The 19,740-nt window shown below is 26.7% G+C and overlaps 2 protein-coding genes across 2 annotated transcripts; one reads left to right on the plus strand and one right to left on the minus strand.

Moving 5' to 3' along the window:
* Positions 1-688: 688 nt before the first annotated feature.
* On the plus strand, positions 689-2,392 carry LOC122498937 (piggyBac transposable element-derived protein 4-like). The gene has a single exon (XM_043606938.1). It carries the CDS (start codon positions 689-691, stop codon positions 2,390-2,392), a length of 1,704 nt encoding a protein of 567 aa, XP_043462873.1.
* Positions 2,393-16,858: 14,466 nt separating this feature from the next.
* Positions 16,859-18,676, minus strand: LOC122498938 (MATH and LRR domain-containing protein PFE0570w-like). Its single transcript, XM_043606939.1, has one exon. It carries the CDS (start codon positions 18,674-18,676, stop codon positions 16,859-16,861), a length of 1,818 nt encoding a protein of 605 aa, XP_043462874.1.
* Between the last annotated feature and the right edge of the window lie 1,064 nt (positions 18,677-19,740).

Genomic DNA, 19,740 nt, shown 5'->3' on the forward strand with positions numbered 1-19,740 from the left:
TTCTCTATTCTGAATACTTTTTTTTTTACTGGGACACTTATTTTTGCAGTGCAAGTGTACAATACTTCGCGTTGCATTCAATTTGAGTGTTTCGTTTCGTTTGAAATATCAGTCAGTGCATCCTGCTATTTTAACCCGTCAGCGGTCGCGCCGTGAGAAAAAGTCTCACACTTATCTTAAAATTAATTATTTCTAATGATAAAATTTTTTATTTATTCCGGAATTTTTTCTACCTTTCCAGAAAGTATTCTACTTTTACATAGTCATAAGTAAAATTTTCTAAATAGTAGCGTTTATTTAAAAAAAAAAAATAAATTGTGAAGAGCAATAAAAACTGTGAAACTTTTTCTCATCACGCGAGTAAAGTAAGTTGGGAAAAATTGCCTTCGGCGTTTGTCGGTGGTACTCGGAGGTCTTCGTAAATGAGAGAAGGACAGAAGATTTGCTAATGGCGACAAATGGCGGCGACCAGTGTCAATGTAAACATAATGTGACAGTTGTTATTATCAGTTAAATTGTTTAATTTATGAGTGAATTCTCTTTTAATTCAGATAAGTTTATAAACTAATTTACAGTGTTAATAGATCTAATTAATAAAATATGTTTATTACATCATACTTAATAATTTGCACTCATTTCAGAATTAGTAATATTTTGTCACTTTTAGGTTATACTTGTGAAATTTAATATGAGTGCGAACAACGATAATAACTTCGAGTGGTTTGAAAAAGAGGTTTTATTTGATCATGAAGATCAAAATTCTGACGATGATGATTTTCCTGACCAATTAGAAGAAAATTTTGATAACACGGACACAGAGCAATCAGATTCCGAAAACGAAGAGTTCAATGATAATAACAATAAAGAAACGTTTTTTATTGGAAAAGATAAAACAACAAAATGGTCAGCCAGTCCTGGGAATAAAAATGTAAGAACGAGAAAACATAATATTATTAAAAAACTCCCAGGAGTGAAGGGTGAAGCTAAAAATGCTAAAAGCATTTTAGAATGTTGGCAGTTATTTTTCACTGATAGTATGATCAAAAAAATTGTTGAATATACAAATATTCGACTTGACAAAATTAAAAGGAATTACAAACGGGAAAGAGATGTACGGCCTACTAGTGTAATTGAAATCAGAGCCGTTTTTGGTTTGCTTTATTTAATCGGGACAAAAAAAAGTAATCATTTAAATTTGGAAGAATTGTGGACTACTGACGGAACAGCACCGGATTATTTTCGTGCTGCAATGAGCCTCCAAAGGTTTTACCAATTATTAAATGCTATAAGATTTGACAATATTCACACTCGAGAAGAGAGAATTAAATCGGACAAACTAGCTCCTATTCGTGAAATTTTTGAGGCCTTTAATAATAATTGTAAAAAACACTTTACACCAGGCCAGAATGTAACACTTGACGAAATGTTAGAATCTTTCCGTGGGCGATGTAGTTTTCGCCAGTACATGCCAATCAAACCGGCAAAATACGGGATAAAAGTTTGGGCAATAGTTGACTCTCGATTATTTTATACTGTAAATTTAGAGATTTACCCTGGAAAGCAGCAAAATGGTCCTTACAATGTTTCCAATGCAGTGAATGAAATAGTCAAACGTGTTTCAGAACCGATCCTGAATACTGGTCGCAATATAACTATGGACAATTATTTTTCTTCCATTCCACTTGCAATTGATTTGGTAACTAATTGTAGGACAACTATTGTATCGACACTGCGCAAAAATAAAAGGGAGATTCCGCCGGAATTTGTTGCCGTTAAAGGACGAAATATTTGCAGCAGTAAATTTGGATTTACCGAAAAATGTTCACTTGTTTCGTACGTCCCGAAGAAAAATAAAAATGTACTTATGCTGTCAACTCTTTACAATTCGGATGATATTGATAAAGATACCGGCTCAAGAAAAAAACCTGAAATAATTACGTTTTATAATTTGATGAAAGGAGCAGTCGATGTTGTCGACGAATTAAAAGGGACGTATAGTGTGAGCAGGGAAACTCGTCGTTGGCCAATGGTGCTATTTTATTCATTTCTCAATATAGCCGGAATAAATTCGCAAATAATTCTCAGAGATAATTCCGGCGAAAAAATGACACGCAGATCATTTTTAAGCAGATTAAGAAAAGAGCTTGTTCAGCCATTTTTCAAAACTCGATTGGAAGAGGCTCCACTAACGCACGAATTACGATTGTTGATAAAAAAATTGGACATGTCAAAATCAATCAAGAAAAGATTGAACAAATTCAAGGGATGTGTGATTTTTGTCCAAGAAGAAAAAACAGAAAAACCAAAAAACGGTGCCAATTTTGCTCTAAATTTATATGCCCAGAGCATACTCGATATTTTTGTGATGGATGCTAAATTAAAAAGACGATAAGTCAATTTATTATAAATCGAGAAATTTTATGTTTAAAAATGTGTTTTTTAAGTAAATTTAAAAATTTTATTTTTATTTTTAAATAAAATAAACTGTTCTAATTTTATTAAATTAATGTTAAATCTGAAATGCAAAAAATGTTTAAAATTTATGTTTTTGTTAAGCGTACTTGTTTAAGAAAAATTTATGTCTTCTTAAGTGTTAATTAATTTTAACTACTTTACGATTTAAAAAGCTTTACGAAAGTACTTTTAGAATAAAATAAGCTACAATTATTATAAATTATTTAAAAATGTGAAAATGAAATAAATATTAATACTTTTTCATCTCTGTTGTTTTAAATTACTGAAAATAACCTTTTTTCGAATTTTATATTAAAAACTACATAATTTATTAGTAATAAATAATGTTCTAGGAAAAATTATAATAATATATATAACACTGAGAAGTTAAAATATTCGTTTACGTTGACTTGTATTAGAGAAATCAAATATTCCCACCATGTAACCGCATATTAAAGAACAAGAGCGCATGCGCCAAGTGTGAGACTTTTTCTCATCACGCGACTAAAGAACGATGGGGAAATAGCGCGACCGCTGACGGGTTAATTGTTTTTATAGTGATTAATTCAAATATAAATATTCAATACATTTTATATGTAAAGTTAAAAATTGGTGTATTAGTTGTGAACAAGTGATTTAATAATGTAAGTATATTTTTATAATGTAATTTATAAAAATGTCTAATTCAAGACTGTTTAATAAATTTAAAATGTAAATTTGTAAAATATTTTTTTTTTAAATTTTTTGAAGTGTAGTAATGAAACAAAATTTAAAAATATGAACTTCTTAATAATTAATATTGTTTAAAAGCGGAAAAATGAAAAAAACACCAAATAAAATATATTAAAAATATGAAAAATAATAATATGCAGATGGAACACATAACAGTAGAATATTTATAAAATACTATGACCAATATTAATATTAATATTTTTAAAACTAAGTACAGCTTTTATAGAATAATAACGATTATTTTTTTATTTTCTTATTAAAAAGACTAAGTAATTTATTTTTCATGTACTATCTTTGTCAGAAAAGTAATAACTCAACTATATAGAATAATAAGAAGAAGCAAAATTCAAAAGTTTTATAAACAAATAAACTTCATTTTTGTAATGCGAAATAAAAATTTTTTAAAATAATTTTTTTCATGCTAGAATATATGTTTTAATTTTCAAAAGTAAAACCAGTCTTATTTCTTACTACTTTCAAAGAGGTGAGCGAAATGTTGACATCTGGATTTTATGGGGGTGTAGGATTAAGTCCCTTAACGTGAGCAAAATCTCAATATATTCAGGAAAAAAGTTATAAAGTAAAAGGATACAAAAAATGACTACCTGAATGGGAAAAAAGTGAAACTGAAAACAAATTTATTTCAATATATATATTTTGTCAGGATTAAGATATCCTGACGAAACCCACATAGCACAATAGTATGAGGTAAGGTTATGTTGAATACTAATCGTAAGGCACATAAGGTTACACGATATTGCTGTGGTAGACCTAAGGTGAACTAAAAACTTCCGCCATGGAGGTGAGGTTACATGTTAGGGTGTGGTGACTATATATGATAAGGCCATGGTAACCTTACACGTTAAGGTTGAGGTAACGTTACATGTTAAGGTTGAGGTAAGGTTACATGTTAAGGTTGAGGTAACGTTACATGTTAAGGTTGAGGTAAGGTTACATGTCAAGGCTGAGGTAAGGTAATTATTAAGTTGTAAGGTTGAGGTAAGGTTAAGGTAAGGTTGTGATAAGTTTACCAGTTATGGAAAATATTGAAAAAATAATTAATAAATAAATATTCAATTAAAATGTTAAGTTTGTTGCTCTTCTCTATTTTGGAAACCTGACATGAAGCAGAAAATTTTGAAAACAAATTTGGGGGGACTGGGATTCGAACCCGGGATCGGCGCGCATAAACCTATCATTCTAACTAACTGAGCTAAGTAGAGAACTGGCAGAAGGAAAATTAATGTTGCCTTTAAGGTGAACCAAGAAGATGATTAACTCCTTAAAGGCAACATTAATTTTCCTTCTGCCAGTTCTCTACTTAGCTCAGTTAGTTAGAATGATAGGTTTATGCGCGCCGATCCCGGGTTCGAATCCCAGTCCCCCCAAATTTGTTTTCAAAATTTTCTGCTTCATGTCAGGTTTCCAAAATAGAGAAGAGCAACACACTTAACATTTTAATTGAATATTTATTTATTAATTATTTTTTCAATATTTTCTATAACTGGTAAACTTATCACAACCTTACCTCAACCTTACAACTTAATAATTACCTTACCTCAGCCTTGACATGTAACCTTACCTCAACCTTAACATGTAACGTTACCTCAACCTTAACATGTAACCTTACATCAACCTTAACATGTAACGTTACCTCAACCTTAACGTGTAAGGTTACCATGGCCTTATCATATATAGTCACCACACCCTAACATGTAACCTTACCTCCATGGCGGAAGTTTTTAGTTCACCTCAGGTCTACCACAGCAATATCGTGTAACCTTATGAGCCTTACGATTAGTACTCAACATAACCTTACCTCATACTATTGTGCTATGTGGGAATATAAGTATATTGAAATTAATTTGACTTCATTAAGATAGAAAAATTTAATTGCAATATGCGTTATAGTTTAAACAAAAATTATTTGACTTTAATTTATAATTATTTAAATTCTTTATAATAAAATTTTTTTATTTTTAATGAATACTTATGAGGCATTCTCAGTGTAATTTTCACTCAAAATTTTTTTTTGATTGAAACAATTTTTTTCGAATTTTATATTAAAATAAGTAAATACATGTTTTTTTATTTGCTCAAAATTATGAAAGTTATAGTTTTTTAGATTTAACGTTTTTAAATGCAGAGGACTTTTGAAACAATTTTTTCTCTGTTATACCAAAAGATAAAAAATTATACAATATATGGAAATTATTTATTTTTTCATGAATATTTCAAATACGTAATAAAAAAAAACATTAATAAAGCGAAAACATTAAATATATTAAAATTTCGACTAAAATGTGACTTTCTCAAAAGCGAAGTAATTGGATTTACGATTTTTTTCTTTCATTACAACCACTGAGAAATAAAGAAATTTTTCCCACTTATGTCAAAGTGGTGTTCTTTAGAGTTCCTTCTCTAAAATCTGTGCAACGACTGACATAATTTTAAATATAATTTGAATTCTAAAGAACACCACTTTAGCATAAGTGAGAAAAATTTCTTTATTTATCAGTGGTTGTAATGAAAGAAAAAAATCGAAAATCAATTACTTCGCTTTTGAGAAAAGTCACATTTTAGACGAAATTTTAATTTATTTAATGTTTTCGCTGTATTAATGTTATTTTTTATTACATATTTGAAATATTAATAAAAAAATAAATAATATCCATATATATTATATAATTTTTTATCTTTTGGTATAACAGAGAAAAAAGTGTTTCAAATCCTCTGTATTAAAAAAACCATAACTTACTTTCATAAGTAAAATTTTGATCAAATAAAAAAATAAAAAAACACGTATTTACTTATTTTTCATACAGAATTCGAAAAAAATTGTTTCAATCAAAAAAAAATTTTGAGTGAAAATTACACTGAGAATGTCCCATATGTAGAAATTAACAAATTATAAAATGTATAAATAGATAAAAATTTGTTTAAAATTTTTTAAAAAATTGTTAATTAATAATAACTTCTAAAACAATGATCTTCCATTAATTTTTTTAATGAATAGTTATAGTTATAAGTATGTAGTCTCGGTTAAGTAAGCAATGCTGAGCGTTAGAAAATTTTAATTGTTTATAAACAATTTGTTAAAAAATCATGAAAATAATGTTTCTAAAATTGTTATTGCTATTAAACAATAATTTTAAATATACTAGCTCCTCCGACGGCCGCAAGCGGCCGTCTACGGTGCTAGTTTTTATATGTCCATTGTCCAAGTCCATTATTTCATTAATAATAATATTCAAATTTTTTCAGTTAATAATTTGCTTATTTATATTTGAAATGTTGACGTTTTTTTGACAATGCAAAATAAGATTTATTATGAGTACTTTCTCTTAACAAAAATAAAATTTATATATTCGCGCTCTTTTTAAATAACATACGACTGCAGCGCCACCTTTACATGTACAAACAATTTTAAAAACACCCTTCTATTAAGATTTTACATTCTCATTGCCCATTCTTTACTTTGATACTTTTCGATACATTCGACCTTTCCACTCCATGTCTTTTTTAAGAAAGGATATATATATATATATATATATATATATATATATATATATATATATATATATATATATATATATATATATATATATATATATATATATATATTAAATACTAATTATTATAACATTTTTTTGTAGTGATAAAATGTCTAAAAAGCATTACACAGATGCGGAAAAAAAACTTTTCTTTGAAATTCTTAAAGGTTTTTCGCACATTGTTGAAAATCGCAAAAACGATGGTTCCACCATGAAAGCTAAGGAGGTTGCGTGGGGTGAAATCGAAGAAACATACAATGGCTCAGTACATATTGCAGAGCAGGTAAAACTAATTGATTGTGCTAAGCAAACGAAATTTTTAAAGATATGTTTGAAATTTCTAAACAAGTTTTTCTTTTAGAGGTCGATTAAACAATTGAAAAAAATGTGGAGCAACATGAAGGCGCAACAGAGAAATGCTTTGACTCAGGAAAGGCAGGATGTAATGGCAACGGGAAACCTTGATGTTCCAATAAAAGTTGCTGAAGTGAATCCAGAGATAGCAGCTATAGTTCCTGATTTAATGACCACTGCACCATCACTTTTTTCTTCAAACTTCTCAGAAGATTTAATAAATGGTAAAGTAATTTTCAGGTTGTAAGTTTAAAATCATTATATTGTTAGTAATAACTTTTTAAAAATAAATCATAACCAAATGTTTTGTTTTATTTTAGACCGTCGAAATGCAGTATTCGGTGAGGAGGTTATATCAGCAGAGACTCTCAAAGACGTTGTAACGTCTAACTCTGCGATTGATGAATCAGAAGTTTCATTTCATTTGAACACTTCATCTCCTGTGTCTGATGTTAAGAAGAGGCGATTTCAAGAAGATGAAATTCATCGATCACAAACATCTTCTCCTTTGTCTGTGAAAAAGAGGTGTGTGCGAGCAAGGAGTCCATGCTCGACGAGGAAAAGTTGAACGTGGTGCACTCTGCGCCAAATAATAAAATAAACAAACAGAAACTTGAGAAGCATAATACAAAAAAGACTGAACGTTTGTGGAGTTTAATGCAGAAAGAGGAAGAGTTGCTTTCATTAAAATTGGAGCACCAAATTAGAAAACAGAATTTGGAAATGGAGCATTTAAAAAAAATTTACGAATTAGAAATTCGTAAAGCCGAGGCAGAAGCTCAAATAGCGGAGATGCGGTTAAGACAGGCAATGAAGTAAGTAAAAGTAAATTGTTATGACTAATTTCATGTGCTTAGAATTTTTAATTTATGTTACTTCTTTAAATGCTTCATGTTAGAATATTTTAATTCATTTATTTCAAAGTTAGTATAATTAACAGTATTAAGTAATTAACCCATTAACGCCCAACTCGTGAAAATTCTTTGGTCATTTTCAAGCTACGTAATTATAAATAAAACGGTTGACAATTTAAACCAGAGGTACATTTTCTAAAGGTTTTGGATGTGCTCTTTCCGATTCCGGTGTCAAAAATAAATTTCGTCCAAACCAAAATTAAATATGGCGGTTTTAATGTCAAAAAACACAAAAAAAAATTCATTTTTTCAAGTTTGACATTTTTTTTCACCTTGAAAAAGTATAAGAATAAAATTCTATTTTCAACCATCGGTGCATAAAAATTATACACTTTCAAGAACCGTAAAGTAGAATTAAAAATTTCAAGATGGCGGACCAATATGGCGTCAAATCTAAAGTAAAATTTAAAAATTTTGGGCAATATTGGTCAAATTGCCCAAAAGTCAATGAATTCGCCTGAATTTTGTTACTCGGAGGTTTTTGGGGTCGCTGATTACGAATATAAACTTCATTTTCAAAAATTCAAAATGGCGGATCCAATATGGCGGACGAGTTGTACAAAATTTCATCGAATTCACTTGAAACTTGTCACTCGGGGGTTTTTGGGGTCGCTGATTACGAATATGAACTTCATTTTTCAAATTTACAAAACGGCGGATGCAATATGGCGGACTTATTTTTTAAATCTGATCAAATTCACTTGAAACTTGTTACTCGGGGGTTTTTGGGGTCGCTGATTACGAATATGAACTTTATTTTCAAACATTCAAAATGGCGGATGCAATATGGCGGACAAGAATCTTCATATTTCATTCTATTGACTTAAATTTTGTTACTCAGGGGTTTTTGAGATAATTTTGAATCTCTTGGCGGACAGCAAAATTGGAAAACTCATTTAATTGGTTCTCGGTGTTGTTTATGCACATAAACTGAAAAAAATATATTTATGGTACTGATATAAATATAACCAATTCTCAGATATTATATTGGTGTATATGGAACTGATATACAGTGTTAAGGATGAATTTTGAATACTTTAATTTATTAATCAAAATTCTTATTTTTACAAAAACTAGTTTTAACAATTTGCTAACAAATTAATTAAACACAAAAATTTAAATAAAAATGTCTCAAGGTAAAACGTTATTTGCCCTTCGAAAATAATTTATTTATTTAAAGGTAGTGGATCCTTTCTTAGATTATTATTGTTCAATAATCCCGGATAGACGGTATTTATATTTAAATAAAAGGAATAAAGTAAAAAAGACAGGTGTGAAAAAGTTAATCGTAATAAAACACTACAATATGTGTGTAATGTGATTCTCACAGTTTATTCAACTTTAAATTCTCCAACATTAGAAACAATAATGTGTATCTTATATTTTTACATATATTGACAATTATAGTTATTCCAAATAATTAGCTGTAACTTTTTAGCAATAGTTATTGCACATTTTATATTTAGTTAATGTAAACAGAAAAAGGTTTTTATAGAATTTATTAAATTCTTGTAAAATAGTATTGTGTATGACTCTCAATGTGTGTGTGAATAATAGTAGTTATTTGACAATTTTACTCACCAATAAAAATAACATATTTTATATATTGTTATTACCCTTAGACTTCTGTGTTTTTCCTCAAATAATCCAAGTTATGTCACTTGAAAAATGACACTATTGTCATCAAAATTGCTTATCGCTTATTCTCTCTAATTTCTTTATTAAGAATCTTCTTTGATTTGTTCCAACAATAATAAATTAATAATTTCAAATCAACTTACAATATTCAAACTACAGGGTCACTGCATTTAAATATTTGGTTGATGATATTATTTAATCAATCGATTTTAAGTGCATTAGACGGAGGTTGATATTTCTAATATCAATGAGACTTTAATTATTTTAATTTATTTTTGTTCAATTCAAATTATTTCTTTACTACTTTATTACTACTCAAATCACTTTCTTTCACAGAACTTCAATTCAATATTTAAATCAACTTTTTTTTATTATAAATATTTCACTTCACAATTTATGTCGTATAAATTCACTATAATTATTAAATTCACAAATCAACCCTTCTTTTGGGGATAAAATATAAACCTCCGACTTTGCGGGAAATGCAAAATATAAACTCTACCAATTTTCGGTAGAAACAATATATTACGCAGCCTTACTGCGGGAGGAACAAATTCAGACTCAATCGTTAAATTGATCGAAGTTATGGATCACACCCTGAAATTGCATTAAAATGTTAATAGTGGGGAGACTGTTACACACAGTTCATTAAACTTCTTTGTTGCCAGGCAAGCTTTTCGCAAGCTTGCAAATTCCTAAAGTTGGCTAACACGAGTTCCATGCTCTAAATCCACTATACTTTTAATGTTTATGTTGCTTTTCTTGATATTTAAAACAATACATTTAGAGTCTTCCACTGGAAAATAACTCTTTCGAAATATGGGTGTTGTCCATACTTCTTAGCGATTCTTAATTTTAATAAATTAAAATGTCATTTAATATTGTTAGTGCAAAAGAAAATATATCCAAATTACTATTTAGGTAAAATTAAGGATAACAAATAGTAAATTTGTTACTTTTAAATGATAGATAGTTTGAATTGTCTTTGTGTGAATGATTTGTTTGCTATAGTGTACTTAAATCTAATTACAAAATTCCCAATTTTTTAAATGAAGTTATATAATATAAGAATTTTTAATTTATTAAAAAAATTAAAAATAGTTACGAAGTCATACGTAACAAATACCCCCCTTTTTCTGGCTGACGTCCCTTGGCAGCTTTATGTTGAACATATAATTTTGTGAGGTTTACATATAATCCTTCTTTCAATGGTTTTACAATATTTAAGTTGTTGGTTTTGCTGAAAATAATGGTTTTTAAACAGAGGCAAACTTTTGGTTGTAATTTTATTTCAAAAATTCGTTTCCTCTCTTTTTTGTTTTAGGAAGATTTTTAAATAAATGAAGTTTGCTTTTGTTTTATTAATAATAATAATAATAGTCGGAAATTTTTTCGTTGTTTAGAGGCAAGTATTTTTGTATTTTAAATTATTAAGATCGAGCATGGTAAAAAAAATGCGCTTGAATATGTGATTTTAAACTTGCTTTTTTTTAATTGAGTTACTGAAAACCTAAAACTTACTTTAATTACTGATATATTATTGCATTTTTTACCAGGCTAGATTTTATTTGTCTTTTTTCGGTGTACAATGATGTTTCTTTCTACGAAAAAAAATTTAAATAATTTAATTGGTGATGTCTGATTTTTTTTAAATGTTAAAAAAAAAATATTATTAATTATTATTCATGCTACAATTATTTCGGATTTTAAACGTAGAATACATAGAATAGATCTTTTTGTAATGAAATGATTTCATACCGTCAACCGGGGCTATTTTGTGCACCAAATAGCTTTTTTTTGATTCAAAGATTTATTTAAATTCAGAATTAAGAGAATAAAGAAAATCAACTTTTGATATATGTTGTGGACATCCTTCTGAAGGTTTCCTATAAATTTTGCAAAGAAAAAAATTTTTTTGTCTTAGTTATAGTCATTGAAAGTCGTGAACACAATAACTCCCGGGATGGGGCTATTTTGTGCATCGAACTTTGTTTTTCTATAATGTTGCGTAAACAATTTTTTTAATCGTTTCTGCTTCATGAAATCTTTTTTGTATATATTTAAGAGTAAATTAAAAAAAGAATGACCTAGTAACATTTTTTTGTAGATATATTATACAAAAAATGTAAAATAAAGCACTAAAATTTTGCTAAAATCTGGATTTACTAAAAATTAACAATCTTTCTTTAAATTGTATATTACGCAGATAGTAAATAAAATTTTTTTCTTTTTTAATATATATTTTATAATAATATACTAATATAATTATAAAATGATCGTTTTAAAACTTATAAATAACTTTAAAACATCATTTCAATAGGAGCTTTTTTAATGGTTTTGAATGATATTTTTAAAAAACTTGAAATAAATATTTTTAAGGTTAAATAGATAACATATTAATATCTAATATGACTTTCAAGTTATTTTAAGAGAAACGAGAAAATAGTTTTAAAACTAATTTTAAAAACTTATAAATATTAATTAAAGTTCATTTTTTGAGGTTACGTTGTGCACCGGTAGAGCTTTTAATCGTTTTAATGATTTTAATTAACGTATTTACAGTTTTTTGACAGAAAAGTAAGACAAAAATGTATTAAAATGATAAACAGAATCTTCTTTACTTACTAAATAAAATATTTATGAAAAATATTTGATTTTTTTAAGTGCACAAAATAGCCCCATGGAATCCTGGTTTTTCAGTTTTTTCCACTTTTTTCTTAAAATAATGAATAAAAAGTTAGCGCATTACGTATGTATCATCACAACACAATTGAAAACAAATATCTAACACAGTTTATGAGACACATTAAAACTCTAGAAGATCTGGTATAATTTTTCCGAACTTTCAAAATTTTTTAAACAAATTTTCCGTTTTTAGGAATTTTTTTCTCTTAATTGCCAAAGAATTAAATAATAACATTTAGTGCTCTCTATTGTCATGTAATCCAACTTTCATTTAACAAAATAGCAGATTAAAATAATTCATTTTAATAATTTTTTTCATTAAAAAACTCGCGTGCACAAAATAGTCCCCGGATGCACAAAATAGCCCCAGTTGACGGTAATGTAAAAAACTGAATTTACAGTATCAATTTGTTTAAATTTTAGTACAATTTTTAAATCGCCTTTTTGTTTATAAAGAATTGTTCATTTCTGAGGATATTTTGTTCTTTTTAAAGAAATGTGTTGCATCGATTACAAAGTTTTATTTGTTATTTGATCTATTCTTCTTGTATTTTAGACGAAAACAAAGTTACAAGTTATTTCATGCTTTTTTTAAGAATTACTATTGTTTATATTAAATAATCTGAAATTTGGTACATCTACATGAAATGACTTTTACAAAACCACATATGTGTCACTAATTTCTTGATTTGGTATAATAACAATGATAGATTTTAAATTTATATTAAATTTTATTAAAAAAAATTTTTTTTTAAAACAAAAAAATATATTTTATTAATTAAACTTACATTCATGAAATTTTAAATACATTTATAAAGAACGAAAATCTAAACATGCCTTGATGATTTGTGTCGGTTCCGAATATTGCAAAATTTTAAAGAAATAATGTTAATTTTTATTGGCTGACATTGTTTCTTTAATATAAGTTTTGCAGGAAATCATTTAAAAAAAATTATAAACAATAATTAATAAAATTTATGCATACATGGTGCATAAAAAAATGAAAATTTCTGATTTTTTACCCCTATACCCCCCTTTTTATGCGCTGTCGTCCCTTGACAGCTTCGTAGGTTGACTAATAGAAAAACTTCTTAAATAGAGGCAAATTTTAATTAAGCTTTGCTAAATTGTTTTATCGGTAACTTTCCTTTTTAGGAGGATTTTATTGTAAATAAAAATAATTTGCTTTTATTTAATTTTTCTTACAGTGTACGTGATACATTTTATAAGACGAATTTGCTTTCGATAAATGTAAATTAAAGACTTTTTTTCTTTTTTATGAAAAATGATTTTGTTACAAATTTATGTATTTAATTATGTTGTAATATTTAAACATTTCTTTTTTTATTTTAAAATTTTAAATATAATTTGAGTTTTCGAAATTTGAGTTTAATAAAGTGCTGAGATTGCTTTTATTGTTTTATGTGTTATAACTTTGCTTCTTAGACATTGTGTATATTTTGATAATTTATTTCGTTAAAATATTATTTTTAAATTTATCAGGTATAATTTTTAGAGAACGAGAAATAATAAGAAATATATATTTTCCATTTAAATTACATAAAAGTAAATGAGACATTTTAATTGTCTATTCAGACATTTCTTTCAATGTTTATATCCTACTGACCTAGTCACCTGAAGTGTAACCTGATACGGTGTCGCGTAACCAAGTTCGTACACCTAATTTTAAGCATTCTCTCTAAATTTTATTTCAATTTTTTTTATTTTTGTATTTATGATTAGTACTGCGATAGAAGCTTCTAATAAAATCAATTCAAGAATTAATTTTATTTACAATTGAAAATAATAATTGCACATTACAAGTATTAAACCGTGGATCTTAAAAAAAATTAGACTTTGCAAAAATTTCAAATTGAAATCCTTAAAAATCCAAATTTCTGTTATACTTTTCGACGATAACTCTGCAGAATTATTTTTTAAAAAAAATTGAATTATTTAAAAAAAAAATTTTATTTCCATATTTACTTAAAGGACTTTTAATGATTAGAAATTTTTTTTAAAATTTAACTATAAACTCTAGATTTAAGAAAAAAAATCTTGTCTTTTTTTTTAAAATAAGTTTTAAAAGAAGTTACTTTAGAAAAGGTTCGTTGCTAAAATTGAGTAAAATAGAAGATGGAAATGATGAAAGTAATCTGAAAGATTCACAATGGAAATATTTTTGTAATATAGAATAAAAATTCTGTTACTAGGTTGTCTTTAATTATTGTGAGTCATTAAATTTATAAGAGATTCGGACTTAAGACTTTTTTTTTAAATTTCCATTTCTAAAAGAAAATAGTTAAGTAGAGTGGGATAAAAAATTCCAAAAAAATACCATCTGAGTTTTATACCTACAACAGTTATTAAATCGATCTGTAATCCATTTAGCATGTAAATTAAGAAAATTATTTTTTTTTTTACTTATTTCAAGTATTGTGACAAGAAAGAACATTTTTTTATAAGAATGTGACTTATTTTATTTGTTTTTCTTAGTGTGAAAAATAACTTTGAGCAAACTTTACGCCAATTATTTTTGAATCAGTTCTATGATGGTTAAAATTTTTAAATACATCAATAATGTAATGTTTTGTAGAATAAATGAACTTTGTAAAATTTAATTAAACCTGATAATAAATTTTTTGAAAATATGTTTGATATATTTTGTATTTGTACTATAGTTTTTTTTATTATTTATTAAATTGAAAGTAATTTTGATTAAAAATAGAAAACGTTAGTAGGTTGATTTATTCTTTATTATTGTTTTAGTTGCATAGTTATTTTTAGTTTTTTTTTAAATCGATTAGTTCTTTTCTTAGTTAGAGAAGGACAATATTTAATCTAATTTTAAATAATAGTATAGAATATTAGAGTGGGCTTTTTTTATTGTAATTGAGTCATTAGAAAATGTTGTTAATATTAGTAGTTCAATGTTACATTATGAGTTTTGATTAATGTTAATCATATATGTTTACTGTTTTCTTTTTAACTTCGAGAATTGTTTTCTCTATTGCTATTTTGTGTTAAATATTACTTTTAAAATGCTATATGCGGACATTTACATTTTAAAAAAAATTCGAAAGCACAATTTATTAGAGCTTAAATGTCATTTAATTTAATTAGTAAGTCAGTTTGGAATTTCGATGGTTATTTAAGAAAATTATAGTATTCCATATTTTTATAAGAGGGTAAAATAACGGAAGGTGTGGCAATTTTGATTTTAAGAGTTACAATGATCTAGTTTTATCCTTTTTTTGCTTCCTCATAAAGGAAGCCTTATAGTGATGTCGATTTCCGAATTTTTTAGAATCAATTATTTTTACAAATTTTCAAGTGTAGTATATATAATTCGTCGAGAGGAACAAATGTCCGGATGTATGTGTGTATGTATGTGTGTGTGTGTGTGTATGTCACCGATTCTTGTGGACAAATTTTCTCTTACACGTCTTGACGGATTTTGATAAAATTTTGTAGGTGTATTACGGTCATGAATACTAAAAATCAGACAGAAGGATTTTCAAAAATATCTAAAAAAAAAAAATTTTTTCAACAATTTTTTAATTTTTGAAAAAATTAATTTTTGGATTTTTTAAAATAACTTTTTTCTATATTAAAATTTTTATTAATTCTTGTCAAAATTGCATTCCTGACATAAAAACGAATCGATTCATGTATATAAAGTATATATTTTATCAATATTTATAGAATTAATAAATATTTTAGATTTTCATAAAAAAATTGAAATTTTGCATTTTTTGAAATTTTATTTTAATACTTTAAAATAATTATTCTATAATAAAAAAATTGAATAATTAATTTCTTTTCAGGGTACTTTACCCGGTAGAAACTTTCTATTAAAACTATTATGAAAATGACCATAACGTTCACATTTTTTTACCTAGAGAGTTAAAAATTGGCACACGTGTATTTTTACGCGTAGATCACACGAGAAATATAGCTAATGCGATTTATTAATTATATTTAATAAACTATTATAATTATTTAACTTTTAAAATTATATATAATAATATATATTGAGGAAGCTTAATGGTCATGAAATGAACAACTTTTTAATATTATTGTTTTATGAAGTTTAATTCATGCCTATTTATAGAAACAAGCAAATTATTTACAAGTAATTTTATTTATTTTGTTTATTTTTGATACGATGATTGTTTCCTGACAAACGATATTCAATCAAATTTACCTATTTTAACCCATATTTATAAAACATGCATATTTTGTATTTATAAGTATTTACTTGCTTAACTATGTACTTTTCTCAGAATTTAATAAATATGTATGTATCCCTCATAGTATTCATAAAATTCTATTTAAATTCTACATCCCATTTAATCAAATACTATTTATAATAAGCTATAGTGTATTTTTTCCTTGTACTATGTTACTACGTATTGTATGTCATATGTACCCATATTTTGAATTAAATGATTTACCCGTGTTTATTATATAGTTCCTTTATGATATTTAGAGCTAGAGCCACAAAAAAATAAAGCTTTTCTACACTTAACCAATACCTAACCTATTGAAGGGAATTTTTGTTACTACTATTTTTGGTATTTTACTTTGTAGTATTTCATTCTCTTCGAATTTGTAGATAACTTCATTTTTCTCATTTGTGTCGAGTAAAAATGTATCCCAAAAATATTTTTGATGTGTTCTTGATAATTGGTCGTGTATTGAGATATAATATTCTATCATTTCTAAAATTTCTTGATTTAAACTTTTTCCAGATGACAGAATCTTATTTATGATAAATTCTTCTATCTCAGCATAAGTATTTGTTGAAATGATTACATCTGCATTTGACACTTGAACACTAAATTTTTCTTCTTTACTTCCTTCTTCATTTTTGATACTTAATTTTTCTTGAGTTATAGATTTGATTTTACCAGGGGGTTTTCCTTTTCTTAGTTTTGTCATAGAGTTGTCCGAATTCATATGTTCTATTAGTGAATATGAATTATCTATGATTAAGACATTTTCGTTGTTGACCTGTATAATATCTGAAAGTTCTTTATTTTTCTCGATAATTTTTTTGTTAATTTTTTTATCTGATTTTATTTCATTTAGTTTATGGTTAACTTTGAAATTCGAAATATCATTTTCTGGTTGTAAAACTTTGTTAATAGGACAAGCATGGTTGTTTAATTTGTCTTCTTTCTTTGACTCCATTGTAAAGTAGAGTCTTTCCGAATCAGATTTTTGTAAAGTGTCCTCCTTATTTTCTTCATCGTCTTCAAACATTTCATTATCCAAAAATTCTTTCATTTCCTTTTCTTGAAGTTCTTCACTGATGCTGATATCTTCCTCATCATTGGAACTGTCCATAATAGGATTCATGTACTCCACTATTTGTTCTTCTTCCAAAGGCTTTTCTTTACTGTGAATGGATTTTTTGTCGCTGGATTCTTCACTTTCAATTGCAGGTTGTAGTTCATTTATAGAAGGTGATATGTTATGATCCCATTGTTCTGTATCCTTTACAAGGTTTATGTGTGTTAGCGATTCCCTGAATATAACTGGTGGTATTACGAAATCTTCATCCAGTTCTCTATTAAATTTACGTTTGTTTATAAAATAATCTCTTCTATAATAATCATTGTTGAAAGATGGTTCCTGTCGATTACATAATCTTCTATAAATTTTCTGTTGTTCGTTGTATCTTCTGGAATTAGTGTTATAATCTTGAAAATACTGATTTCTGTTATTAAAATTTTCTCTTTCATAGCCCTGTGATGTCATGTCCGTATTTTGCCAATGTTCTTCTAAATCCGTGTTCCTATTTTGGTAATCAAATTCTTTATTGTCATAGATCCTTCTATTAAATTGTTCACTTTGTTGTTGGTTTCTTATTTGCCATTTTTCGCCAATTGGTTCGTAGTAATTATTCTGTGTATTTGGTTCATACATGCTGCATTGGTTATTCGCATCTTGGTAGTTGTATCGATCCTCGTAATCCATGTTATCATCAAAACCTCGTTCATAATCACTTTTTTCCATCCTGTGCACATCTCGCCTAACGTTATAATTATTTTGGTATTGATTTGTTTCGAAATTGTCATTGATCATATACGATTCATCATAGTCATAGCATCTATAGTCTCTATGCTCCTCTCTTTCGTAATCATCCTGTATGTTGTTATATCTTCTACATTCGTCTCTGACATCTTCGTGTTCTTCGTCGGTAAATCTGTGTTGTAAATTTCTGGATTCTGGATCTCTGAAATTATTTTTATGATCCATTGCTTCAAAGCTATATCCCTCCGATTTCCATTTTTCTATGTAGCCTCTCCGTAACATTGCTTCATACACTATACCCATTTTATGATTTAATACGATTTAAACATAAGCAATAAAAAATAATTGATTTGTTTAACTTCTATTTAAATGGAACTGTAATTTAATTTGAAGTTTTTCATTTTTTTTACGTAATGTATTAACACGATTGACCTATATCGGCTCATGTTACCGTATTCGGTTATAGTTTTTACGTTTATATTATTAGACTGCTTTTCGTGTTTTGGCTATCTGCTTTGTGAAAAACCATTAAATCAACAAAAAAAACTGCTTTTTATTATAAAATTGCTTGATACTAATAAATATTTGATCAAAAGAAAAATTTTCCATTTTTTTTTACTGTAATTTGTCAATCCTGGAATTACCTTTTAAATTTAAGTATACATCAAATTAAAAAAAAAATTCTCGACTCTTTTCAAAATAATAATAAACAATTACTATTTAATTAAAATTATGATTCCATAAAGAATTTGACACCACTTTTGATAGAAATAAATTTATGTATATAGTGTTCTCTTTAATGCTTTGCTGATTGTGACCAGCCTTGACTTTGCAATTGTACCCCGTTTGACTCGTCAGCAGTCTTCCTTCCTCAATCTTGGAATTATTTTATATATTATGTAATAACTGAAACTAGTTCTTCAGAGATGTACGTATCTCAATTTTATGCCAAATAATTATTTACCAATATTTAGTAAACATTTTTTTATATAAAAAAATTAGTAATTGATCTTATTTTTATTTTAAACTTGAATATTTATTATTAAAAAGAAAACTTCATTTATTTTTTAAAGTAACAATTTTTTTTTCTTTTAATCTTTATGCTCAGGATGATTTGTTTAAATTAAACTTTATTGAATAATATTTTCACTAAAAAAAATTTTCAATTTTTCTTCTGCTAGGTACTTTTTGCAAACATTCTTCTGTTAATAATCCTTTATTAAACATTTAATAAAAAAAAAATTTTATCAAAGAAATTGAAAAGAAATTCTTATTTTCAATTCTTCTGTAATTTTCAGATAAAAACCGTAACTAATTGTCATAAATCTTCATAATATTTAATCCTCTCACTTGTCCAAGTGGCTACA

The sequence above is a fragment of the Leptopilina heterotoma genome, unplaced genomic scaffold (assembly GCF_015476425.1).
Source record: "Leptopilina heterotoma isolate Lh14 unplaced genomic scaffold, ASM1547642v1 Lhet_161, whole genome shotgun sequence".
NCBI classification, from domain to species: Eukaryota; Metazoa; Arthropoda; class Insecta; order Hymenoptera; family Figitidae; genus Leptopilina; species Leptopilina heterotoma.